The sequence below is a fragment of the Gobius niger genome, assembly GCF_951799975.1.
Source record: "Gobius niger genome assembly, chromosome: 20".
NCBI classification, from domain to species: Eukaryota; Metazoa; Chordata; class Actinopteri; order Gobiiformes; family Gobiidae; genus Gobius; species Gobius niger.
In genome coordinates this window covers 22424565-22450804 of record NC_136871.1, presented here as the reverse complement: position 1 = coordinate 22450804, position 26240 = coordinate 22424565, and the positions used below count along the sequence as shown (strand labels likewise).

Here is a 26240-nt window from a genome sequence, read left to right as displayed (position 1 = left end):
ATCGTTTGGAGATTTTCATGCCTATCAATGTAAAAGTGCCCTTTCCCGCCCCTGTGAAGTGACCAGGATATTGTTTCACATGCCACAGTTTGATAGGGCCCGTGTAGTTCAACTATCTTTGTCAGTTAAATAAAAGTTTTGTTTTTATGTGAATATAGATTGTTAACATTCTCAAAGGCAGAGACACACTCGATACAATGAGTCGCGGCATGCGCCTTAGTTTGGTTAGCAGTCTGCCATAAAGCTGAAAGAAGAAGAAGTAGTAAACGTTTTGTTGATGGAAGAAGCCACAATTTTTTAATTGGGTGCTGTCCTCGCGTGTGTTATTTTGTGTTATTTTCACACACCTCTAGTTGAGTCTTTATCGTTTATGTCGTTGCTATTGACAACTTACAGAGTGCATCAGGAAACATGTGTTTGGGCATGAAGGGTTACTATAATGTTCAATAACTCTCGGAAACCTAGTTTGCCGAGACGGTCAGGTGCCGTCAGGTCTGTATCAAAACAATACACCGCTCAAACCAGAAAAGTCTTTTACAGGGTGGGTTACAACTGGAATAAAGGCGGAAGGCTAAAAGAGCTAAGAATAAGGTAACACAGTAATAGTTATTGTTTTCTATTTAACCGTGGCTTTTTTTCGTCCCTTTTTTTTGTTTTAAATTAAACACTTTCATTAATAGGCATTTAGCAAGGAAGTTTCTAAGGATATGGATACAGAAGACTTTTGGACGAGTTTTGCCTCACCAAGCAAAGTAATTTACATGTTGTGCATTATGTCAAATTCATCTTAAATTACATCTTTTGATGCTTCAGGTCACACTATAAGGGAGTTATCTTGAAGCGAGTCTTTGAAGTATGGAAGGAGGAATGGTGGACATCAAGGAGGGAGTGGAGCCTGACACTGCGCGCAGACTGTCACCACAGGTCAGATGCATAGCCTGTCCATTACTATATAGTTCAGAATTACACACTGACTTAAAGAGGCATCACATCCATTGTCCTGGAAAAGGATTCCAGCTTCTTCGCTAACTTGAAAGAACAATTTAAAATTAGGCTTATGAGGCCCCAAATGCACACTTGTACTGAGATGCATGTAGACTTTACTTTGTAATTTCATGTTCTGTATTGTGCTTGTTGCCCAGTCATGTGTGTGTGTTGTAATGTTGTGCAAATCCTTTTAGATCAATCACATTTTCAATTAATAATCTGTAATATTTACTTTCTGCTCTTCAGATATTTTCTTCACAACCAGACATTTTACAGATGGAGGGATTTTGTGGTTTTGCAAAAAGAAAAAAAGATGAAAATACAAAATGCTCAATCATTTGGTGATTTTTTAAAAGTATATTTTTGATTTCTGTAAGTACACACTCCTATGTTAAACTATTTTTTTTAACCAGCTGACAGACAACGGCTGCGTCACGCATTGGAAAGATGGGAGGATTTTACGGAAATGAGGAGAATTAATAAGAAAAATCTTGGCACAGCTCTTCAATTCTACACGCAATTAAATTTAAAGTAAAAAGAGAAAGAAAAATATAACTTTTTTGTGGGTTTAATATAGTGACAATTCAACATTCAATATATATGTTTTTATTTTTGCAGAAGGACTTGGAGCAAATGGAAGAGTAAGCTGCAGCATATACAGTACCTTATTGTAATAAAGGACGAAGCCCTCAAGCAGCAAAGGTGGGCAGTGCAGCACAAGGTAAAGTCAATGCCTTCTTTTGAAATCAGTTTCCCTACAGTTTGACATTTTGTTGTGTTCATAATATTCCAGTTTTTGAACGAAATAATAAAAATGTACATTTGTTTAACCTTTTCATTTTTGTCATTAATCTTGCCTTTTCAAGTGACAACAATCTTGTCTGTGATTGATTGAATAATGGATTTATTGACTGTAAACCATGTCAGAAAATCTGCATTGTTGCAGACTATTTCTACCATAGAATCCTGACCTGCCCACTTCAACATCAAACTATAGACTCTTTAAAATGTTATGATATCACATGAACACAGCCAATAGTTGTTGTTTTTTTCTTTATAGGTTTTGCTTTGCTGGAGAGACATGTACAAGGTCTCTTGTCACTACAGACTGAATGAGTTAAAGGCTTCATGTCACAACACAACAAGGCTGAAGAGAAAAACATTTAGTCAGTGGTTTAAGTATGCTTCCTGTCGCTGTACTAAAGACAACTCAAAAGGTTTTTCTGAATTATTTTATTGATTTAAAATGAATGTTTTTACAAATCATACGGTTCCTTTTTTCTATATAGTTCTGGCTCAAAACACTAACAAACTCAGGCTAATGAGGTTGCACTGGACAAAATGGTGTCAAGCGTTGTATGAAAAATGGAGTGAAGAGGTGCGGTTAGAGGCTGCTGGACATATATCCACAAGGATATGTCAGCGCAGAGTGGTCCATCGCTGGAAAGCTTGTATCCTTAGCACACATTTGTGCCATTTCAAATATACTATAGTTAATATAACGAAATTCCTTAAGATAATCTTGGAGAATGGCATAGTGGCTCCTCACAGTATACAATGTGAGGAGCTGTATACTGTATACAGCCTTTCTTTGTGGAGATTATATGTTGTCCCCTTGTCTAAGTGGGTTTTATCTGAGTACTTGGGTTTCTCACCAACCTAAAAATATGCATAAAAGCAAGGTAGTTCTTACAAGAAACCTATCTCTGCACTACATTGTGGTTGCCTCCTGCAACAAACAAAAACTATATATATATATATATATATATATATATATATATATATATATATATAAACATGTCTAGTCCTGCCTAGTTGGCGGATCCTTAGCTCATGACTAGATGCAAAGCTATGTCATGAAAAAACTGGGAGAATCCGGAAAGTACAAGAGCATTACCATCATCAATTAATGGTAAGATTCCAATGTTAAAATATACTGTGAAAATACAAGTTTATATGCATCTAACAATGTGCTTACAGAGAGCTGCTTTTGGTGGATTGTCTCAAAATGTTCAGTTAAATAAATCAAAACGACTTAACAACAATGTGGCTGTCCAACATTACCAACAAACCGTAAGAGATCAAATGCCAGTTGTTAAATTGAAAGCAAACACTGGCTGATCTATTTGTGCTTGTTTAAGATTTTGGGGAAATTCTGGAGACTCTGGTTGGAGCGTCTTGAGGAAGCTGAAGACACGAGTTTTCAGCCCCTCACAGAAAAGGCTCAAATTACTTATCGGTTGTTTAATTTGTTTTACTGTCTCTTACTTTTTATGCACATTGTACCATTCCTTTATATATTTTTTAATATATATTTTTTTATTGACAGCATCTCCTTGTTACGAATCTGTTTTAACCTCTGGAGAGAGAAGTTGGCCGAGTCAAAACACATGCAGGTATTTTAACAAGCCTTTTACAATGTTCTCTGCAAACTCTCATTCTTAATTTTGTGCAGACTCTAGCAAAGCAGGCGGACATGTTGTATGCAGACCACATCGTGCCACGTTGTTTTCTATCATGGTTGAACTTTACTCATCGAAAAACAGCTCAAAAACAAAGAAAAGTCAGGGCTGAGCTCCACAACAGGTAGCCTTTAAACATGTTTATTATAGAGATTATCATTCAAAAGTAATTAAGGACTAAATATCCACTTACAGACAGCGCCAATTCTCCTGGGCTTTTTACACCTGGTGGGGAGTGTCCGACAAACACAAAGAGCAAAAGCTGGCAGAGCAAATGGTTTTGTGAAATATCTAATTGAAGATAAATATGCTCTTTCAGTGTCTTTAATAAATAACTATTTTTAGGCCATTTTTCATGAGGAACAAAGACAAATGCAAAAAGTCTGGATTCTATGGAGGAAACGAGCAGAAATGAAGATCAAGGAGCAAGAGAAGCAGCACATTTCAGAGCATCTGCACCAGCTACACCTTCTGCAAAAGGCAATGGCCCAGTGGAAAGAGAACATTGCAACGATAAAAGACAGGTGTGCATAAGTTTACACAAATGAAACAACATTGTTTTGTATGGTATGTATTTTATGCATTCAATGTAGGAGAACACAGGAGCTTCAAGCCCGCCATCAAGGAGATCTGTGCATCCTTAGATGGGCTGTCAGGAGATGGGAAAAGGTAACAAACAAACAGTATCATTTGTTAATAGGTTATTCTTCACATGAGCTTTGATTGTTAGTCCAATTAGGTTCATTAGGTCTAGTAACGATGCCAATATGTTGTCAGACCTGTGTGTTATTTCTAGGGCCTGATGGATATGGATTTTTGGGGTCCGATACTGATATGAAGGGGGTTGGCATGACCAATAGCCAATATACAGTGGGCGAAAAAGGTAAGTACACCGTGTGAAATTTCTTACATTTCTGCCTAAATTGGTCATAAAATGGGGTCTGATCTTTAATAAAATCAGAAGAATGATTAAACAGGGTCTGCTTAAACTAACAACACCCAAACATTTACATTTTAGGGAGGAATAAGTATGTACACCGCCTGAATCTTGCTGAACTGCAACAGTTTTGTAAAGAGGAATGGTCCAAGATTCATCCTGATCGTTGTGAGCATCTAATCTGCAGAAAAGCAGTTATTGCTGCAATACAAGGATCAGCAGCTATTTAATACAGGGTTCACTTACTTATTCCATGCATGTTGTGAGTGTCTCAGGTTTTTCTGCAAAATATCTACTTAAACTTGTGAATTGATTTTTCTATTGATGATAACACGTGGTCCAGACCCTGAGGTAACAAAACAGCCCCACACCATGATTCTCTTGTACCGTACTTCACAGTGAGGATAGAGTTTTGATGTTAGTGTGCTGTTCTATTTTTCCTCCACACATGACATTGTGTGTTCCTCCCAAACTATTCAACTTTGGTTTGTGAAAGAGCTCTTGGATGGTCCACAGCACTACTGGAACAATATACTGTGGACTGATTAACCCAAAGTTGAATAGTTTGGGAGGAACACACAACGTCATGTGTGAAGGAAAAACGGATCAGCACATCAACATCAAAACTCTATCCTCACTGTGAAGTACGGTACAGGAGAATCATGGTTTGGGGCTGTTTTGTTGCCTCAGGGCCTGGACAACGTGCTATCATCAATAGAAAAAACAATTCACAAGTTTATCACAATATTTTGCAGAAAAACCTGAGACATTCACAACAGCGTGGAATAAGTAAGTGAACCCCTGTATTAAATATCTGGCTGATCCTTCTTTTGCAGCAATGACTGCTTTTCTGTAGTTGCAGATTAGACGCTCACAACGATCAGGATGAATCTTGGACCATTCCTCTTTAAAAAAAACTGCTGCAGTTCAGAGATTAAGGCGGTGTACTCACTTACTCCTCCCTCTCCTGTGAATTTTTACATGTTATGACCAATAAAAATATGATCAAATTTAAATGTTTGGGTGGTATTAGTTCAAGCAGACACTGTTTACTCATTCTTGTGATTTGAATAAAGATCAGACCACATTTTATGACCAATTTAGGCAGAAATGTGAGAAATTCCACACGGTGTGCTTACTTTTTCCTCCCTACTGTATAAGCCGACATCTAAGTAATTTAATTGTATGTATTTTTTTATAATCTCTCATATAGCCTATAGTTAGTTTCGGCTACAACTGTGGCCTTCCTTAGAGGTGTCACGTCAGGTATGAACTAATACACAGGTCTGGCTATAAGAACGTATTAGCAGTTTTGATTGTTGACCAATATCTGTCATTAGTTTGTCCAGATGCAAAAATCCAAGAGACAAAGAGCAGAAGAAATGCAGCAATACCATGAAGTCCAACTCCTCAAACAGTCCTTTGCGACATGGAAGGTGCACTCACAAAAATAGATGTATTATGATAAAAATATTTGTTAATTTTAACCAACAATGAAAGTGTGTTTGCTTTTTCAGAAACATAATCTCCAAATGAAATATATTCACACTCAAGCAGAACTACTTCAGAAACAGCAAATGCAAAAGTCTTTGAGGTATAAACACTAACTGGCATTACAAACAGTAATGCCAGTTAGTGTTCTCTATCTTGTCATTTTCACTATTTGACCTGTAAGTGTTTCCCGATTATTGCATTTGGTCCAACTTGTCCACTGATGTACTTTTCCCTTTGATGCATCTGATTTTCCAGGAGAATGCTGGGAATGTGGCAGGAGAATGCATCCAAATCTTTCGAGTTCAGAATAAAGAAGCAGATGGCTCGGCATCACCACCGACACATCCTCCTAACTAAGGTTTTAAAATCCCTCTATGTTTAAGTTTTTTTTTCTTTCTTTAGTTTTTGGCTTTGACGTTCACTTTTTTTTCTCTCTGGCAACTTTGGCTCATGGTTTTCAAATGTTAGTTTGCCAGTTTCACTGTGGGTTTTTACGGAAGTCTTGCTTGTTGAATTTTTTGCAAGTATACATTATAATAATACCATATTATCATATTTATTTTATTTTCCCTTGTTTGTTTCCCCTCTGATTACAAGGAATTACTTAAATAGCTTACAAACTATGTAGACATGGCATCAGAAGTACCTCAGTTAAAAATCTATAAACAAATATTTTTCTTTCTATGCAAATAAAAAAACAAAATCAGCATTTTCGCTTGATTTCACTTTTATTTCCATTGCAGGCTTTCAGTGTTTGGAGAGAAGCAACTGTCCATGCAGTGGCCAAGCATTCCCAACAGATGGCAGTACTGAGCATTGCACAAGAATCCATTAAAAAACGTAAAGTTGTACAAAGTTGAATAAAATGTCAAATGCTTGAAGAACTGTAAGATGAAAGACTTTCTCTTGATATTGTGCAGGTGTGTTACTGAATAGTTTTAGAAAGTGGCATGGGCAAACAAAACATGTCCAAACGGAGAAACTCCACTTGTGTAAAGCCCAGTGGCACTGTGATACCACTATCCTGTCGAAAGCCATTAAAGCTTGGGAAAATCATCACAACCAGTATCAGAAATATAAGGTAGTACTAATTTTGTTGATTTTGTGATACACGTATAGATTATTTTTTGTTTTTTAATATGCTGTAGGTGATGAAACGACAAGCCTGTTTGCTGCTGAGACTAAAGATTTGGCAGCATTTCTTTGACCTGTGGAAAATGAAGGTGAATTTAACCTAAATATTATCAAGGCTCATAGATATAAATCTATTCATAAATAGTTAAGAAAATTATGTTGATTTTTGTTCTGTCTTTTGCCATTGGGTTATGTACAGTAGATCCACTTCATACACATAGAATTACTTTAAGCAGTTGTTAGACTAACATCTTCTGTTACACTATGTGATGATGACCATGTAATGTTTGTATTGTGATACGTAGTGTAATTGTGTGTTTGTGTTTATTCATAAAATTGAAATGTTTGAAGTCCACTGACTGTGAGGGAATGTATTTTCAGTTAGACAAGTATTTGATTTTGGTTCACTCCCTGCTACAGCTGCAGCACAAACGGCGAGAGGCTAGGCAGACTGAGAATGCGCTCTGGCACTGGTCCCTCTCCCTTCAGGCCAAGGTAACAACGCATTTTTAGCCACTCAAACAAATCTTGTGGACATCAACCAATTTGTTGTCAATATTATATTGTAAATGGACAGGTATTGTTTGCATGGAGGCTTTATGTTGCCGAACAACACAGGGAGCGAGAGGAAGTTGCCCACGCTGCTCAGTTGTACAGAGAAAAGCTGCTCAGAGAGGGAGTCTCCTGTATACTGACATATGCTGCCCAAATGAATGACCTGACCACCAGCCTGACACAGCATGCTCGAGAACAAGTATTGTCTCTCAAACTAATCATAAGAAGTAACAATTGATATAGGGACTATGCACAGTGTATGTGAGAATAAAACTTGCGTGGTTTCATTGTTTAATCTGGTAATAATGACAGTAGAATTTAGAATATTACATACATACGTATATTGTTGATATCAGAATAAATTTCATTTGTTTTCAGCACACCAAGCGTATTCAGAGAGTGGTTCGCCGCTGCGCCCTAAAGTGGAAACACAAAGCACTGTGTAAAACAGAGAACAACCTAGAAGTCAAAGTTCAACAGGCCAAAAAGAGTGTTTCATTCTTTTTGCCTGAAATCAGAGGTGATTCCCAGGAGGAAGAGGACCAAGCGCTCATGAAGCTGTGAGTTTGTGGTTGAATTACAACATTGTCAGTAAAAATAACTGGTTGGTGTCCCACAGGCTGCTCACTCGTATGCCTCGACGCCAGCCACGGTGCTCTGAGGAACTTCTTAAATCTCCACCAAGACTTGAGTTAGTGGAAAGGTACGCTGCATAATACACATGTACGGGTAGTACTTTCCTTTACAGGACAGTAACAGCATGTCATGTATAGAAATGAATTAGTTGTTCTGTTAGTTTATTTGACCATGTCATTTTATAATGTTGGAAGTGTGATGAATCTGACCAAAAGTATTTTAGAAATACTTTTGTTCACTGTTTGTTTGGTGCACTGCAGTGTTTCTCAATCCGTGGTGCAGCAGCTGATTCATGTGGGACTCTGTGCCCACTTCATTTCTAGTCTTTGTTTAATTTAGAGTACTTTAATGTTGTTCCTTTGTGTTAGTAGTGTAGTTAAAAACTGTAGCCCTGGTTTAGTCCTTGGTTAGACCTGTTTTTCCCGCATGTTACAGACCTGTTTTTTTTCTTTTAGTGTTGAATTGGACACATCCGTCAGCAGCCGAGGCCCACAATCACATGATCTCAGCTCTGTCCCAGGGACCTCCATTCATCAGGGCATTAACTCTGGGGCCAGGCTTCATTGTTTGTCCAGTGAAGAGCTCACACAGAACGAAGTGCTCCTCTTGCCTCCTTCAGCCTTCATGACAACCGTATGCTCATTCTTTAGCTTAGCATGTTCACATGACATTGGCACAGCTTTTAGATACCGTACTATTGATGTGTTTTCTTTCAAGATTTCTCAAAGTGCTGAAGATCTTCCACTGGAGAACCCCAGTTGGTCCATGCCTTCAGGTACAAACGATGACTTGAATTCTAGAGGTATAGTAAACACAGAGCTGAGCTGATATATAGACACTTCCTACCATCCAGGGTTGCCAGATCCTCAAAATCAAATTATAGTACAGATTACCCAAAATATATATCTTTCAATGGGGAAAAAAATGACAGATGCGCAGAATTACATCCCCATGCTCTCTCGAAACACCACACACCCATAGGACCCATATGCGTTTTTCAGATATGAATTTGTGTTTAATATGACAAACCATGTGTCTAACAAGGACTAAACTACATAAAGACCAATACTAAATATTGTATTTGAATCAGAACAGCATGGCTGCGTGGTAGCGCAGTGGTTAGCACTTGTGTTCTACAGTTACGAGGTCCCAGGTTAGATCCCCTACCGGATGATCCTCTCTGTGTGGAGACTGCATGTTCTCCCGTGCCTGCGTAGTTTTCCTCTACTAAAAGCGTGCACAATAGGCCAGTATGAATGTAGTGTGAGAGTAAGCAAGTGGTTGGTGGCGGTCGAAGGGGCCGATGGCGCAGATTGGCAGCCTCGCTTCCGTTGGTCTGCCCCAATGGGTAGCTGTGGCTACAATTGTTGCTTAGCTATACAAGTGTCATTATTTGAGATTTGATAAGAGGCACGTAACCGTGCCAAGCTCCGAATACAACACATGATCAGCTCAAAACCAAAAAAAACACACACAAAAAAATCTAATTATCAAACTAAACCTGCATTATTAAACTAAGCACATACCCACTGCATTTCTTTCTACCCTCGGTCAAAGTAGCTCCTCCAGCGTTTGACGCTCGTTTTACTCACAAGAATCCACAGAAAGTGGGTTCAACTTCTTTACCTCTGTCGCAGCGTTTAATATTCATCTTTGAGTTGTTTTACGAGCTGCCAAATTTGACCGTTCTCGGCACATGTTCCAGCTGACCAAGCCAGACATTTGGCTCACACGTGACGTTCAAGGGAGACAGTAGGAGACTGATCCAGGATCAGTGTTTCCCTCCGATAGCAGAAATTAAGCTTACAGTGAATACAGAGGCAAAGTCTGACTCCAGATCTGGCCGACAGCAAAGTGCTACAGACACAAGACAATTGCCTTAAACCAGGCTTTATCTGGCGCTCAGAGACTATCGTACATTTGGGGATTTTTTAAATGATTGATCATACAGAGGTAAAAAACTATCAAATATGATAGCTATTGTACATCTAGCAACCCTACCACCATCTAAAATTAAATCATGTAATACAACTTACAACTTACTTTTTTATTTGTTTTATTTTGCAGTTGTAGATCCTGTGGCAGATCTAACAAATGAACTTTTAGGAATTAAACAAGACATGAAAAGCTACCAACAGGACAAGAAGCAGCTACAGTAAGAGTTTCCTTCAATTGAAATTAGACAAAAAAACCTTATAATAAACATTAGGATGTTGTGTTCAGGGCATGGTGCAAACTGAGAGATGTGCTGCAAGCGTGGCTTCAGACCAGTGGACAAGATCATCTTACGGAAAAAGAGGCTGTTTGTCAGGAACTGGAGGAGGTAAAGATTATTATAAAAAGCTGAAATTATGGCGAATGTTAGGTTGGAATTCTTGTGGTCTTTACATACTACACTCTTATGATCTCTTTAGAAATAGTCATGATCATCTCCCAACTTATTTTTACAGTTGGAGAAGAGTATTGTCCAGCTCACCTCTCAACTATCAAGGCAGAAGCCCACAATCCTGCTACATGTAGAGAGGATTCAGCATCTCCAGGTCGCCCTGCAATCCTCTCGCTCAGCAAATTCGAAATGAAACTACACATTTAGCTGGACCTCTATTTTGGACTCTCTGGTTATTTTTTCTGTTGACGAAGGTGCATTTTTTACACCTCTTTTATATTAGCTTAGACTTTCTGTTATGTAAACCGTAAACTTGTGTAATAACAATGATTGTGGGAAGCCCTTTGCCAGCTGCTGTGAAATACTTTCCATGTGTGAGCAAAACGTTACTTGGCCTTACGCAATAGTGTCTCAGCCTTCTTTGAACTAGTGCCTTTTGTAGCTCCAAATCTATGCAGAAGTCGCAGGCTGGGAAGAGGGCTGTGTCCAGTGCCTTGTTGCAACAATGCAGGGACGCTACTCTCTTTTGCTTTTGGCTGTCTTTCTTTCACACATCAGTGGTAAGTGTTGTTGATTTAATTTTTTTTTTATACCATTGTTATTAGTTTCTTCCAATTTGATCAACTTTTATGTTATGTGTGTTATAGCACTAATGTGAAATAAAAAAGAATCACACTTTCACATTGCGGAGCTTTACAAAGGTCATCTTCACTGGGTTGTTTATAGTTAAGAATATTTCATCTCTTCTGTGGCTGCACTGCTCCTCTCCTGAGGCGCTTACACCAACTCGTGGGGGTGTATCTCGTGTATCTCGTGTCTGGAGCTTTCTGAAGCGCTGTGTCTGTCATCTTTGTGTCATTGTCTGGGGTATATTCTAATTTAGCAGCATGCTTTGAAATGCAAATGGTAAATTATATCTTCACTAAGGATTATATAAACTCTTGAATTGTATTGAAGGGTTTAAATAGATTTCTGCAGAGACTTTTGGGGCCTTGTTGATTCTGTGTGGAATCATTTTAATTAATACAGTTTAAGTGAGAATGTTACTTAAAGCAGTATTAAGTAACTTGTTTACCTTAATAAATCCTTTTCGAAGTTCCTCTGGGGGTAATACAAGTATTAATGGTATGATTGGGGGGTCTTTTATCTCCCCCTGGTGTCTCTGGCCAGAAAACCACAATTGTAACTTTGCTGCTACCCGGTAGGTTTAAATATTTACAGCCAAATTTGAGTGAAAAAAATATAGATCTCCATTGTATAATTGAATGTACAATATCCCTCTCTCCTTTTGTCTTTTCTTTTCTTTTCTTCTGCGAAGTATTTAAAAAACGCAACATGCTATGACACCTGCAGTGGCGCTTATGGCCTCTAGTGGCACGGGTACTTGTCTTTTTATAGGCTACTGTAGTTATCAAGAAGTAAATGGAGGAGGCCTTTTGTTTCAGCAAAGAAGGTGCGTTGGTGCACTGTGTCAGAGCCGGAGCAGAGGAAGTGTGCAGAACTGGCTAAAGCCCTTGTGGCTGTGTTACCTCCTGCAGAAGTGACCGCATTCGCCCGACTCTCCTGTATACTCGCCTCCAGTACAACTGACTGCATCGAGAGGATCAGGGTAAGGGGGAAATAAACCAGAAGTTAAGTGTTGCATAATATGTCCTGGATGATTTTATAGACATTAAATATAACAAATTTGCAAGTCTCTGAAGGCACGTACCTGCACTAAATCTTTTAACAGGTGAAATTATGATATAAGTTCAAGACAAAAGTATTATTTTATATTTTTTAGTCACTTTTACCACATTTTTTGTTGGTTTATTAAAGCCTCACTGTAGAACATCAATTTCTGAACATATTATTAAGCTTATTGCAGTGAAACTTCACAACTAACAAGTAAAAAAATGTGAAAAATAAAAAATAAAACTTTGTCCAGATAGTCACTTTTGTTACTGATTACAAGCCACCAATAACAGTTTCTTGTTGCAGGCTAACCGTGCTGACATAGTGACACTAGATGCAGGTGAAGTTTACTCTGCTGTGAAGCAGTTTGGCCTTGTAGCTGTGGCCAAAGAGATCTACAATGATGGTAAGAGTTGAGGGTTGGCCTTGCACCCATCATGCTCGAAACAGGTTTATGTTCTCTCTGTCCCATTCTCTCAGGAGGGTGCATCCTGTCTGTGGCTGTGGTGAGGAACAGCAGCCTGGATGTTCGTTTTTTGCAGGGGGTCCGGAGCTGTCACAGTGGGGCTCGGTGGACCTCGGGCTGGAGCCTCCCTCTAGGCTTCCTCCTGTCGCGCAATTACCTTAGCTGGTCCAAGGAGCAGCCTCTCAGTCATGGTGAGGAGCATGGTTTGTAGTTGTAAAATAAATATAGAAATACAAATGCAAACAATATGCAAACACGACAATATACTTATAAGATAATGCAATGTGAGCATGCATTGCCATACCATGACAGGCTCCCAATCTCTGACTCAACTCTGACTCAGTCATGAGGATCTGCCCCCGGTGAGTTGCTTTTTTGTGATACTGGGGCGCACTCTAGGTTTGACCCTATCGATTCAGTTGTAACTCGATATGATCACCGAGGCAACTCACAGTGGGAGGAGTAAGTCCTTGAAATGCAGTACGATTGAAGTAAGCACATTAACCACATAATAAAACTTGTTACACGTGCAATATCAACATTTTACATTATGTACAAGCATCTTTCTTCACCTTGTGAAAGAAACGTCTGGTCACTGTCTGTGACCAGAAGAAAGTGAAGGAATTTACGACCCCTGTCCTTGGTATGCCTGCAACCACAGCTATGGGGCAGCAAAGGTCAAACGTCACACACTACACAGTCTTTTCTACTGGGTTGTTTAAAACTTTGTTTCCCCTTTCATCAAAGAGACTTCTTCAGTGGTTCTACTGGTACGCACTCTGGATTTTAAGTTTTCCTTTTACAGGAAGGACTTTAGAGCAAGTCTATTCTTTTTATTATTTAGATGAGAGGAGGTATGTTTTCACTCATTACAGATTACTGCGTTTCGAAAACCCTTGGTAGTATGATTTATTAAATTATTAAATGTATTAGGTTTAGGAAACAATAAAAAATATACTGTGTTAGAAAAGAACACAATTTCACACAGTAATATGCACACTATATCTTAGTAATAAACACATTTTTGTCATTCTGACCCAACATTTCTGTAATTTATATAGATGTCAGTGCATTTTTCAACTCCAGCTGTGTTCCTGGAGCAGCTGCCATGGCCCCCTCTCTCTGCTCTCTCTGTCAGGGTCAAAAGTCCTACATTCGACATAAGAATTACCATTGTGAGACGTCCCACAGTGAACCTTTCTACAACAGCCAGGGTGCTCTCAGGTCAGTGTCCAAAACAGATAAATAAAGGTTTTTGATCAACATTGTTGAAATGTTTCTATTTCTTTGTTCTTTTTAACTGATGCAGATGCCTCAGGAGTGGAGCAGGAGATGTTGCATTTGTCGACCACTTAGCCCTGCAAAGTATTGAAGGTAATTCTTATTTGTGGGGAATGTAGCATGCACACTTACTGTTTAAAAATGATCAGACAAAAAAACAAGCTTTTCATGGGTTTAAAAAAAATAATGTAGGTTTTAAATAAAAATCAATCATCAAAGTACTGTAGTGGAAAAAAATAACATGCACTAACATGTACTTAGTACTTAGTTATCTTACATACTCCTTTCTTGTGAACCAGAAACTTCTGAAAGAAAAAATAAACAAGGTTTTATTATTCACTCATCAAAATTCTCTATTTACGTTTTCCCAAGGCCCTTTTTTTGACCAATCCTCAGGTAAAAAATACTTTTTTTTTTTAAGTTTTAAGCTGTTTTACCTGAAACTAGTTCCATCTCAAATGTTTGTCGTTACTATGGAAACATTGCTGGGCTAACTGTGCGTTATACAGTTTTAACACAATCAATTGGCATAAATGAGAGTGAAACACACTAGTGCAGCCCCTAGTGCAGCCCCTAGTGTCCCCTGGTGTCTGGGGGGCACTGAAAACATCATCCTAGGAATTCCAAACACTAAAATTCTGATTAATATGACTGGACATGTTCCATGTGCATTTTGTTGCTTCAGTAGCATTAGCCATGTGAGAATCTTTTTCAAAAAGTGGACAAAAGGCATTAAGCAAGCGTAGAACCAAATGTTGCTGTACTGTGTATGATGTTACTCTACCTGACAAAAAGGGTTTTCCAAAATGATCTCTGATTTTTCTCCTGTGTGTATTTCCTTCATGCAGAGAGTGAGTGGGATGAGTTCAGACTTCTGTGCACAGATGGGACTCAGGCTCCTCTGAGTTTGTATAGATCGTGTAACCTTGGTCGCGGTCCGGGAGGCGCACTCGTGACCCGCCACAACCTCCGTAAGGTCACTCGGAAATTTCTCCAACTAATTCAGGTGAATATTTTTGCTTTTTCAGTTTGCTTAAATGTGATGCAATTGCAAACAGAGGGCATTTAGAATACTGTCAAAATGTATGAACACACGGATAGAAATTTCCAAAGCATGTTTTGAAATAGTTCCCATCATGTGAAATTATGCTGGAATCTGTTTCTCATTTTCTCATTCTCGTTTTAATTCACTTCAGGCACTGTTCGGACCGAAGGGAAGAGAGCGACTCCGGTACCAACTGTTTAACTCGTCTGCTTTTGGGGAGAATGATCTTCTGTTCAAAGACGTCACAGACAAACTGGCCATTCTGACAGAAGACGAGGACATCAGCCAGGTGCTCGGACTAGACTATGTGGCTCTCCTCAAAGGTCTCGGACATGAAGGTGCTTACTCTCATTGGTATGTGGCTGTGAATCTGGATATACGATGCTGTTCATTGGTGAATGTAAAGAATAAATAGATCTCTTTGTGTGTCCAGGGAGCTCTCTGGAGGACAGCGTGATCCGATGGTGCTGTATCAGTCAAGCAGAACAGAAGAAATGTGAGCAATGGGCCCTTAGCATCAAGTCAGACCCTTTGGTGTGCGTCCGGGCAGCCTCAATGGGCGACTGTGTGGAAAAGATTAAAGTTAGTATATCTCATTTCACAATTTTCCGGATCAGTTACAAAATATTTTTCATTTGGCGTGATGGAATGGTTAAACAATGTTACAGTTTTACTTTATATAGAGTGTCTAATTATATGAATTAAACGGCATAGAAAAACAGGGTGCCTCCAAAAAACAAACATCAGACCAGGGTCGTAACTTTGTAACTGGGAGTGTTGACATCACCTGCTCGTCTCTATGGAAACGTTACCACTTTGCCACTAGAAATGTTCAACTCACTGACCGTTTATACACACACAATAATTACAAACACAGGTCACAGGTGAAGATGCTTACCTGTGACAGCCAGTCGAACCCGTTTGTGTCAACCTGTGTGCATATTATCCGGCCGAGATCACCAGGGTATGTTAAACTTTTGATCAGGGTCATTTTGGTTGTTTGTTTTGTCATTAATGTGATTTAAAAATAGTGAACTCAGTTGTTTGACTATAAATGGCTTCACACAACCACTGACTTTGAGTGGAAAAAAGGTTTTTTGTGTTATCATTGATATTCTTTGAAAAATGCCCCAAAAACGAAATCAAAAAATTCTGTCCAGGTATGTAAACTTTTGAGCACAACTGTACACTTTAATTGGATGTTGCAGAGAGATGAAGTGGATGCAGTCTCCCTTGATGCCACTCATACATTTATTGCAGGGAAATGTGGCCTTGTTCCGGTCGTTACTGAGTATTATGGTAAGTACACTGTTAATGCAAATATTTATTTTACATTGAATTTACAGTACATGAATAATTTGCTCGGCTTTGTTCTTTGCATACTAAAAGAGGGGTTTCTTTCTAGGAGCAAAATGTTTGTCTGCAACTGAAGGATCAACACATTTGGAGACTGACAGTGAAATAAAGATCAATGTTACTTATGCATTTTTCAACTCATAATAGATTACTGATACTAGACTTGTGTTTTTACAGTCCTCCCTTCACTGGTGGGAGTGGCAGTAGCTAAAAGAGTGAGCAGGAGTATCTTCTTTGGTAACCTGGGGGGACGCCGCTCCTGTCACAGTTACATTTACAGTCCTGCAGGATGGCTACTGCCTTATAGATACCCCCTCAGTCTGGAGCATAATAGCACCTCTCCCTGCAAACCCGACCAAGGTTAGTTTTCTACCAAAAGAGCCAATATTACAATGGATGCACTGGTGTCCTTGCCAACCAGTAACTCTTCTCCGTGTTTTCTTTTGTGAAAGTAGCTCACAAGTGAAAAACAAAGGCTGAGCAATGAGCATCACTGCACTAGTTACTTCTTGATACTTCTTGTTTTTGTTTAGTGTACAATGAAGTGTTTTGGAAAGGGTGCCTCCCCGGCTCTGAGGGGAACTTATGTAAAGTGTGTATGGGAGGCACTGAGGATGCGCCGTCCAAACGCTGCGCTGACAACCACAATGAGCGTTACTACGGCAACATGGGGGCTTTAAGGTCTGTCTATGGTCTTTGTATATTATGTTCATGGTTGGTTTTATTTTCCGTAAGGACGTGCTTACGTTGCTAATCTTATTTTGTAGGTGTCTAGTTGGTGATCCAACTGGAAAAAGCTATGGGGAAGTGGCCTTTCTCGAGCAGCATAATCTTCAAGACAATATTCTCCGTAATAATTACTACATTTCACATCATTTCAAATCCATTAGGGCTGAGAAGTGAAAAAAAACAGCTAACAGTTCTGTTTTAATGTAATAAAAGTCACTGTCAAGTCAAAATGGTCTTGTAAAATTGAGAATTTTGGAACCGTTATTTACTGTATATCCAGATGTTTCATATTTTGGTTTGTTTTGTAGGTTTGGCCTCCAGCGGCTGGGCTCAAGGATGGTCCGCCGCAGATTTTGAGCTGTTGTGCGGTGAAGGTCATCGGGCCCCTCTGTCTGAGTGGTCGAGCTGTAACTTGGGCGTCATTCCTCCAAACACTGTAATGACCAGACCAGTGCTCACAGCTCGGGTGTACGACTTTCTAATGAAGTCACAGGTCCGCCCTTTATTTCATTTATCATTTCAGGCTTTTTATGTACAGTATGGGGGCTCATTTATCAAGTGAGGCCCTAAAACTACGATCTAAAACAAATTCAGCTGCAGTTCTGACAAAACATTTAACATTTACATAAAATTTTACACACTCTTTTGCTCAAAAATTGCCCATTGTGTCCAATTTTGTTTTCAAATATCAACATTTCCTCTTAGTCCCCTGATCGAATGTTTACGAAATGAAATATGCTGTGATTTTCTTTTGCATCTGTGGCATTGAAAGTGTAGTATTTTGGCAAAATGGCAGTAACCCTGTAGAAACATAATTTTATGGGAGTAGCACAGTTCAGAAAACAGTTGTTTGCCCATATCATTAGTACGTGGAAAGTATTTGTCCTGGCTCAAAACTTAATATACTGTAAGTCATATTTCCATGTATCAAGTGGTACAACTTTTTGATAGTGGTGGAACAAAATCACTTTACCTTCAATGTTGAATGTGCTCATTTTTGACTTAGATTTAAAAAACAGTACGCGGTTGGAAAAAATTTGCACTCGTAGCATTTGAGGACATATCAAATCTGTAAATATACCCATTGTCCCATTTGTCGTTTTTGTTTATAGGAAGCTCTCTCAGCCAACCCAGATGTGGAATTCAAGCTGTTTGAATCACATCAATACACAGAGAGTGATTTACTTTTTAAAGACGCCACTAAGTGTTTTGTCCACACAAGCCACAAAGACTTTCGTGCAATTATTGGAGAGGAGTTTTATCATCATGCTGAAACTGCCTTCAACTGCACACATTCAGGTCAATGTTATACACAGTCATATGTGGCAATAATAATGGGTCTGACTCTGTGTCTGATGCTGTATTTCTTTATTTTAATTACAGATCTTCTGGAGCTATGCGGTAAAGACATATGCCGCGCATTTTAAAGACTGCACTGGAGATTTCTTATACTTTTTTCCCCCTTGTATTTTAGAGACCAGTGGAATTTTAGTAAAGTGGTCCAAATCACACGACTTTGCTTGTTTTTCCTACTTATTCTACAATACTTGTGACACAATTCACTCCCTGAATATTTTTTTCATCCTTGGTTACAGTTGACACACTATTAGCTCAGAGAGTATAAGATAATATATTCAATAAAATAATAAAATAAAATATATACATACATACATGCACGCTTATATATGTTGAGTATCAAGGGAAATTAAGCCAGATTGACACTATTAAACCAGATTTTAACTATATAAGCCCTACATGAACCACCACATTTTCTCCTGTGTGTCTTTTCCCAGATCTAAAATGTCAAATGACCTGTCAAAATAAGCGAAAGGAGGATGAAAAAGCCACAATGCAACAAAAGAGTAACCAAAAAAATGGACAAAAAGCTATGAAAAAAATGTCAAAGAAGAAGCGATGAAATATATATCCTTTGAGGTCAGTTTTGTAGGTCTTAGCTTTCAAATGAGGCAGTACATTGGCCAACAGGCTGCAACATTTTAGATTTGGGTAAAACTGAAATGGAGAAAATGCACTTGGTTGAGGCGGGAGTTAAGAGGTGAATGTTTTGTACCTTAAAATATTATAAATCCTAATTACTTTTTGTAACCCCTAGCCTAGATAAAGGACTACAAAATAATGGAGTTTTAGTGAAATGACTACAGGCCCCAGCGTGCAGTTCGGCGTGGTGTCGCGTTAACTGGGGTATTTCCGGCCAGAGTGGAAATGTCTACAAATGAACGTTCCGGCTTCTACAACCTTGTTATTCAACTGCCTCTTACCTAACTGTGCCTATGACATACAACAGGCGACAGGAACATATGTGTAGCTTTTTGTTGGTGAGGTAAGAACTCTTCCTGAACATGCGTAGAACATTTGATTCGTTTATGTGTATTGACATTTAATAACATCATGTGTTGTGGCTGTAGCCAACATGTTACTCGGTTTGCGAGTGAAGTGGGATCCTATGGGGTTTTGGTAATGAGATATAAACATAGCTTTGCATGGTATTTTGGTTTGGGTCTGCTATATATAAATAATATCTTTTGCCGTGTTTCTTTGTTTTGTCTCTAGTTGTGTCTCCACCTACTGGTTTGTGGATATCATGATACCTTTCACATGAGGGATGTAGCCTACTCTGTAATAAAGCAATTAATTCTATCCAGGTCTACAAAATAAAGAGGCCTACTCAAAAAAACAAAAACAAGAACACCAGCAGTCTAGAGTGTGTCCCCTTTCTGACTTGAAACCAAGTGGTGTCTAGTCTAGGATGGGAAGCAGTCATCATATCCTTTTGTAACATAACTATTTGCATATATGCCTTTATCATTTAATGAATATTTATGTTCCTTTATCAGATGAGATTCCTGGTACGAGCACCGCCTCTTGGTGCACCATTTGGAAATAGGGCGTCCACAGCCTCTACAGGTGCGTTGAGCTTTGTCCCACCCTGCAGGTCCACTGATGTTCAGTATGTGGAGCAGCTACAGGACTTTATGTCACAGGTAAAGCACCTGTTTGTCATGACTGGAGCGGGACTGTCTACAGAGTCTGGGATCCCCGACTACCGCTCTGAGAAAGTGGGACTGTACGCACGCACTGACAGACGGCCCATGGAGCATATGGAGTTTATACGCAGTGCTAAGTCCCGCCAAAGATACTGGGCCAGGAACTTTGTTGGGTGGCCCCAGTTCTCTTCACACCAGCCCAATGCGGCACATAAGGTGCTGCAGCAGTGGGAGGAGAGAAGCAAGCTGCACTGGCTGGTCACACAAAATGTAGATGCTCTTCACTCAAAGGCAGGACATAAGAGATTAACAGAGCTGCATGGATGTACTCACAGGTAAACTTGAGTAAATGTTAACTCCATGTGCTTTTATTCATTTTCATTGAAATAAAAAAACGTATCAGTTGAATACATATTATTTCATGATTGTTCCCAAAATGTTATACCTTGTCACCTCCTGTATGTTTTCAGGGTGATATGCCTCAGCTGTGGTGACATTTCAGCCCGGGAAGATCTTCAAAGACATTTCGAAGCACTTAATCCAGAGTGGACGGCACACGCAGGAGCTGCGGCACCAGACGGAGATGTGTTTGTGGAAGATGAACAGGTCTTGAATTTTAAAGTGCCTTCTTGCGAGTGCTGTGGAGGAACACTCAAACCAGATGTAACATTTTTTGGCGACACTGTAAGCAAAGCAAAAGTGGAATTTGTTCATGATAGACTAGCGGAGTCTGATGGCGTCCTTGTTGTGGGCTCTTCCCTACAGGTATGTATTAAGCTGCTTTAACATCGTAGCAACTTTTGTTTTGATTTAACAAAGATGGCTTCCTTTGTTGCAGGTTTACTCAGGTTACAGATTTTTATTAGCGGCAAAGGACAGAAAAATCCCAGTTGCTATTGTCAACATTGGACCAACAAGAGCTGACCACTTGGCCCAGATCAAAGTGAGTGGTCGCTGTGGAGAAGTGCTGTCTCTCATCCAAGCATCATAATTACTGTGGACTTGGACTACCTCATATTCTCTGGTTAACATCTGTCATAGTTGCACTCAATGCTAAGATTGAGTTTTACTGGTCATGTACTGTACTAATATTGTTGGATATATGGTGTGTAAATTTTAATCTCAACCTCTTGTGGACTTTTATAAAGATGCTGTGCTCTTGGGCACACAGTACACAACAATCAAGTGCTGACAGCAGTTTTCTGTACTGTTACTAAATGAATTCAACATTTTTTACTGGCGATCAAATTTTGTTGGAACGGTACAAACATAAGATATTAACAATAAGGGCATGCAAATAAAATATATTACAGTAAAGTGGGGGGTAAAAAAACCCAGCTAAAACTAAATTCACTCAATGTACTAATTAACATGCATAAACAAGTATTTTAATATTGTATGTTAACCTGTTTAGTGACAACCACAAGGGGGCACACGCCATTGCACATTCTCCTTTGTCTTTGATGCCTGCCAGGGGGTTCAAACTAAAGCGGCACGTGCATGAAAAATTAAAGGGAAAATTACAAGAAAATCTCCCTCAATGTATTGAACACAAGAGACGGAACCATTACGTTTATATCCCCTTTACTTTCCATATGTGACAATACATGTACATTTCTAAAGACAAACTGATGTCAAAGTAACTGAAGTCTGAGATATGTTGAGATTTGTGAAGACCTGTTGCTTTTCGAATCTCTCTTGAAGGCGAATGTTCCAGTTTTTTAGAAGTGGCTGTGTCTTGTGAAACAAATCCGCCGGGACGCTGAAGGAGGATAGACAAGATGTGTGACTTGCAGCATCCATCTCCCATGTTGCTGCAGCTTTAGTAACCATGAGAGTGGTCATAGACAGACAGTTCTCATAGCTCTTGTTTTGATCAAACCAGTAGGTGACTGGATAACCAAGTAAAATACCAAAAATCATGCACAGATTCCAGTCTTCACATTGCTTTCCAGCATAAAGAGGTTTACAATCATCATGTTGCTTGAATCTTTCAATTGTGAGCTTAAGTTGCTGCACCATGTTCACAAACTCTACTCTAGATAGGTCATGTAACACAGGCATTTCTAGCAAATGAGACACATCGACTACACCCATATTGCCACCACTTAATATCTCATTTAAGTGAGATAAAGCAATCTCTTGATTGACTATTAGGGTGTTGCCAGTTAAATCTAGTGTAAACAGCGAGTTTGACACAATCTGTGAGGACTGCAGAGAGCTCAAGTACTGCTGCACCTGCTCTGTACTGGCATTATTAGCGTCATACAGAAGAGCTGGTTTTAATCCCAAACCTACAGCTAAGACCTGAGCAAAAAGGTCTAAAATCTTTGTAAGAGAGAGAGATTTCTTTTTTGTTGATAAATATTTTTTGGCTGCAGCCACAACAATTTCCCGGGAGGTCATGACCATTTTATTATAATTGACTATATGAAGTGTATTTTACAACATCAAACAAAACTTAAAATTGCCACAAAGATGTTTTAAATATTTCACATAAGCCTGTAAGCATAAAAAAAGTTTGAGTTTGGAAAAAAAAAAAGGACAAGTGAAAAAGTATAACTAAAAATGAAAATTATAGTCCATTATATCTTCACGCTGGACCTGAAAATTAAACAGACAAAATGACATTATGTTAATACTTTACAACTTGTATGAACCACACAAACTGTATGAAATATATCTAATATTATTATTCACTCACTTAATGATATGAACAAGTCAAATCAGTAAATGAAGGTCCTGGGTTCGAAAAAAATAGGCCCTTTTTTGTTCATACATATAAATGCACTTGTAACTCGAGTTACTTGAATTGTAATTACGAATATATTTCCGTATTTTGTGTAAGTAATAGGTGATGTTCCTTAGTTACTGAAAAAAGTAATATGCTGTTACTTTTGTAATATGTTATTATTTATTATTTACCTTTTATATGTATTTCCGAATGGTTATTTATTACTTTTTCGTTGTTTGTTTTATTTTTGTGCGTTGTGATGCCTCAACAAATGTTATTTTACGTCTTATTTTTGTTGTTCCAAATGAATGTCTGTTAGGTGGATAATACAGTAAAAAAAAAAAGGAATAAAAAAAAAATATTTATAAACAACAATTTTGGTTTACCTTTGGTACTGTGAAGGTTATGTAACTGGCTGAGGAGACATCAAATCAAAATCTGATAAATTTCTTGCCACCCAAACACCAGCTGCAAACAAGCCAAGATTCACCAAGAGATTTCTGAAATAAAAAATAGACAAACAAGCAAGGTCAATAATTTGCATATCAATATTCCCTTTCACAGTTTCTACTTTTAGTTTTAACAACATACAAAACCAATTCAAAGAGTAATAGTAAGCTTCGTTTTCAGCGTATTGGGGCTGGTGATCAAGGCAAGGGCAAATATTTCAGCACTAGCCATGAGCATTACACCGCTTAGCAAAAAGCTAACATTTTGATCAAGGCTTTTCAAGAAGTATAATTTTACCTTCTAAAATCATTTCTGTCCGTAGCAAACCGACATGCGGTGGTGATCCACTGAACCACGCCAGAAGGACTGGAAGAGCCCTTTTTTACCCCAGGTGCGCTCATGTTGTTCACGTACGTTAAAAGGAATCACGCAGCTAACCGTCGGCATGAAGAGTCACAGAGAGGGGGCCAGTTTTAAGGTTGCACAAGTACGGTGGCCGATGAGGCTCGAAGTTCGGTTGTTTTGCTTCTCTGCCGTGTCGAAAATGTCAGCTACGCGATATCGTCGGTTTCTTAAATTATGCGAAGAATGGCCGAGAGATGAGAGCAAAAAAGCCCGGGATTTGGGGACGTTCTTGAGGCAGAGGGTCGCGGCAGCTTTTCGAGAGGGCGAGAGCACACAGGTATGTGATTTTGAGCTTTAAACGTTCAGCAAAAACTGTGCTAAGCTAGGGCTAAACCTCACAACAGCGTGCCCTTGAGCCAGTGTTAATTTTGACAACATATTTTAATGTAGTCTTAGCCTTTTGATAAAAAATGTATTTAATTTCAGTCGAGATTCAGCCAAATAGTTCTCTTCAATTTTAGTCTAGTTTTAGTCGACTAAAAAACGCATGCACATTTAGTCGACTTTACATTTGTAATATTCACTATAATCATATAGGTCGAGGTCCTCTGCGTCATGTTTGTTCTTCACATGAACAAAGCAGATCTGTTCATTAGTTATTGAACCTTAGTCAAATTTTTATTCTTAGTATAAAAAGTTAGTCTCATATTAGTAAGCGAAAATATTTAAATCGACAAAATTAACACTGCGTTGAGTGCAATATCACTATCACTTTACAACACAATATATACAGTGGGGGGGAAAAGTATTTGGCCAAAATCCAATACAATGTCTATGTGAAACTGACCAAATACTTTTTTTCCCCACTGTATATATATATTTTTTTAAAGTAAGGATATGATTTGCAGTTTATTATGATGTTTCATATGTGTATCTTTATATTGTCCAGCTTTCAGACCCAGAAAAATGTGACCAAATGTATGAAAGCTTGGCCCGGCTTAACAGTAATGTATACCGACAAAAAGTAAGTGTAAAGTTCAAACAATATTGGTGTGGTTATTTGTGGAAAATTAAAATAACATTAAAATAATTGCCCTTCAGTTCCCACGAGTAAGAGACACAAGCTTTACGGGTGTGACTGTAGAAGAATGTAGAGTTCTATTGTCTGGTATGTATGAAACGCCACAATACGGTATTGTTACTGTGCGCACTTTATTAAACGTTTTATTTTCATTTACAGGAAGTGTGCAGCAGATGGATGAAGAAAAGAAGGGTCTGTGGAAGACATTAATGCAGAGGTTTTCTTCCAAACCACCAGAAGACGGTCAAGATAAAAGTCAAGAAAAATAGTAGGCCTGTGCTACGACCTTTTTTCTGTATATACATGGAAATAAAGCTGTTAATTGTTATCTGATATGTTTACCTTTACTTGATAATGTATACTGTAGATGGATTTCTTTTAGGGCCAATTGCAAACAAAGGTCTATCGATGAAAGTGTGTGCGTGGAAAAAGCTTTCTTCATTACATCACTGTGCATCGAAACACCTTTTGTAATATTTGGCCATTTGGTGGGGCAGAGTACTCATCAACAAAAAAAAACTATGCAATCGTTCTATCCACCTTATTCCGCCCCGCCCACTTTTTGCTTTGTCTCGGCACTTCCGTCGTCCTGACACTTCCGGTCGAGCGCGAAGCCCGTTCATTTAAACGGAGAACGAGGGAAAATATGCTCCGCTCAAATCTGATGTTTAGTAGATTGATTTGTGTAAAATATCCAATGTTCACTTGCAACAAGTCAACACTGCACCGTTTCTCTGCGCAGCCCAAAACGGCTTTGTTTTCGTGTAGTAACTGATTTTATGTGGACTTCTCCAGTCCCATGTTAACAGATAGGAGAAAAGGGGCGGGCATAATTAATGGCGGCGCCCACGGGAGCCTCAGGAATAAGGTATAATATTATGCCCTTTATATTGAACAGCGATAAGAAAAATCATATTTGAAAGTTTTCCTATCCTAATTTATCAAATGGACTTCAATATATAGCCCATTTCTCATCGGCCTCTTGGCTCAATCCATACAGAAGTGAAAGTAAAAATCAGCTGTGCCATGTGTTAACTTTGACTTTTAGATGCTCATACAGAAGTTAAGAGCTGCGAACAAGTCATGATAGAGCCTGGTTTACATTTGTGAAGAGAAAGCTAACTTTGAATATGCAAGCAGACTATTGCCTTTCACAGGCCTGACCAATCAGAGTGTCGACAAGCCCCCTCCCCTTTCCCCCAAACCGGTCTAGTTTGCAAACCGCTCCAGACCCCATGGCTGAAGTGGTCTGAGTCTGGAGCGATTTGGACCCCCCTTTGGCTGTCGAAACACCCTCAAACCGCTCCGTTCCGGTCTCGTCTCGTCTAAAGTGTTCTGTAGAGCACACTGGGGCACTTCTGGGGTAGCAGCTGCCATTCCGTCCGGCCCGTCCCCATCCACTCAGAAGATGGGGAGAATATCATAAAGGCCACTTTGTAGAGCATTCACACCAACAGCGGCAGTAGTGACATAAGTGGCCAGC

General features: G+C 39.0%; 6 protein-coding genes across 6 annotated transcripts; 4 read left to right on the top strand and 2 right to left on the bottom strand.

The window, feature by feature from the left end:
* The first annotated feature begins 339 nt into the window (after window positions 1-339).
* Window positions 340-10791, top strand: sfi1 (SFI1 centrin binding protein). The gene is made up of 31 exons (XM_079578190.1): window positions 340-591; window positions 681-752; window positions 814-924; window positions 1234-1328; window positions 1401-1518; window positions 1606-1708; window positions 2048-2204; window positions 2277-2438; window positions 2829-2899; window positions 2968-3060; window positions 3129-3226; window positions 3317-3383; window positions 3443-3573; window positions 3645-3726; window positions 3795-3973; window positions 4043-4118; window positions 5727-5822; window positions 5904-5980; window positions 6136-6238; window positions 6624-6720; window positions 6801-6961; window positions 7029-7103; window positions 7435-7509; window positions 7592-7768; window positions 7948-8129; window positions 8189-8272; window positions 8661-8838; window positions 8923-9007; window positions 10273-10360; window positions 10429-10528; window positions 10656-10791. The coding sequence occupies exons 1-31, from the start codon at window positions 440-442 to the stop codon at window positions 10782-10784; spliced, it is 3474 nt and encodes a 1157-aa protein (XP_079434316.1). The 5' UTR covers window positions 340-439; the 3' UTR covers window positions 10785-10791.
* Window positions 10792-11037: 246 nt separating this feature from the next.
* sxph (saxiphilin) lies at window positions 11038-18651 on the top strand. The gene is made up of 17 exons (XM_079578203.1): window positions 11038-11151; window positions 12037-12200; window positions 12572-12671; window positions 12746-12922; window positions 13793-13955; window positions 14041-14105; window positions 14861-15018; window positions 15209-15395; window positions 15491-15639; window positions 16266-16356; window positions 16463-16513; window positions 16591-16773; window positions 16947-17094; window positions 17181-17263; window positions 17451-17635; window positions 18255-18441; window positions 18526-18651. Exons 1-17 carry the CDS (start codon window positions 11097-11099, stop codon window positions 18567-18569), a joined length of 2190 nt encoding a protein of 729 aa, XP_079434329.1. The 5' UTR covers window positions 11038-11096; the 3' UTR covers window positions 18570-18651.
* Window positions 18652-19352: 701 nt separating this feature from the next.
* sirt4 (sirtuin 4) lies at window positions 19353-21193 on the top strand. The gene is made up of 4 exons (XM_079578218.1): window positions 19353-19483; window positions 19998-20482; window positions 20618-20912; window positions 20986-21193. The coding sequence occupies exons 2-4, from the start codon at window positions 19998-20000 to the stop codon at window positions 21136-21138; spliced, it is 933 nt and encodes a 310-aa protein (XP_079434344.1). The 5' UTR covers window positions 19353-19483; the 3' UTR covers window positions 21139-21193.
* A 422-nt stretch (window positions 21194-21615) lies between these two features.
* Window positions 21616-22690, bottom strand: cUnh1orf74 (chromosome Un C1orf74 homolog). The gene has a single exon (XM_079578221.1). It carries the CDS (start codon window positions 22557-22559, stop codon window positions 21765-21767), a length of 795 nt encoding a protein of 264 aa, XP_079434347.1. The 5' UTR covers window positions 22560-22690; the 3' UTR covers window positions 21616-21764.
* Window positions 22618-23732, bottom strand: tomm6 (translocase of outer mitochondrial membrane 6 homolog (yeast); the record flags this gene model as incomplete). Its single annotated transcript, XM_079578231.1, has 3 exons — window positions 22618-22751; window positions 23268-23381; window positions 23629-23732. The coding sequence occupies 2 exons, from the start codon at window positions 23730-23732 to the stop codon at window positions 23285-23287; spliced, it is 201 nt and encodes a 66-aa protein (XP_079434357.1). The 3' UTR covers window positions 22618-22751; window positions 23268-23284.
* Window positions 23733-23776: 44 nt separating this feature from the next.
* On the top strand, window positions 23777-25085 carry uqcc2 (ubiquinol-cytochrome c reductase complex assembly factor 2; the record flags this gene model as incomplete). Its single annotated transcript, XM_079578228.1, has 4 exons — window positions 23777-24013; window positions 24626-24700; window positions 24778-24844; window positions 24917-25085. 4 exons carry the CDS (start codon window positions 23777-23779, stop codon window positions 25024-25026), a joined length of 489 nt encoding a protein of 162 aa, XP_079434354.1. The 3' UTR covers window positions 25027-25085.
* Between the last annotated feature and the right edge of the window lie 1155 nt (window positions 25086-26240).

What these genes read in the sequence shown, in the direction of transcription:
- cUnh1orf74 (XM_079578221.1), bottom strand. Translation starts at nt 22,559, where the DNA reads ATGGTCATGACCTCCCGGGAAATTGTTGTGGCTGCAGCCAAAAAATAT.
- sxph (XM_079578203.1), top strand. Translation starts at nt 11,097, where the DNA reads ATGCAGGGACGCTACTCTCTTTTGCTTTTGGCTGTCTTTCTTTCACAC. An exon ending in AATTTCTCCAACTAATTCAG is followed by an intron (nt 15,019 to 15,208) that starts GTGAATATTTTT and finishes AATTCACTTCAG; the next exon opens with GCACTGTTCGGACCGAAGGG. An exon ending in TCTTCAAGACAATATTCTCC is followed by an intron (nt 17,264 to 17,450) that starts GTAATAATTACT and finishes TTTGTTTTGTAG; the next exon opens with GTTTGGCCTCCAGCGGCTGG.
- sirt4 (XM_079578218.1), top strand. Translation starts at nt 19,998, where the DNA reads ATGAGATTCCTGGTACGAGCACCGCCTCTTGGTGCACCATTTGGAAAT. An exon ending in CTGCATGGATGTACTCACAG is followed by an intron (nt 20,483 to 20,617) that starts GTAAACTTGAGT and finishes GTATGTTTTCAG; the next exon opens with GGTGATATGCCTCAGCTGTG. An exon ending in TTGTGGGCTCTTCCCTACAG is followed by an intron (nt 20,913 to 20,985) that starts GTATGTATTAAG and finishes CCTTTGTTGCAG; the next exon opens with GTTTACTCAGGTTACAGATT.
- sfi1 (XM_079578190.1), top strand. Translation starts at nt 440, where the DNA reads ATGTTCAATAACTCTCGGAAACCTAGTTTGCCGAGACGGTCAGGTGCC. An exon ending in ATTGCAACGATAAAAGACAG is followed by an intron (nt 3,974 to 4,042) that starts GTGTGCATAAGT and finishes CATTCAATGTAG; the next exon opens with GAGAACACAGGAGCTTCAAG. An exon ending in GACCAAGCGCTCATGAAGCT is followed by an intron (nt 8,130 to 8,188) that starts GTGAGTTTGTGG and finishes GGTGTCCCACAG; the next exon opens with GCTGCTCACTCGTATGCCTC.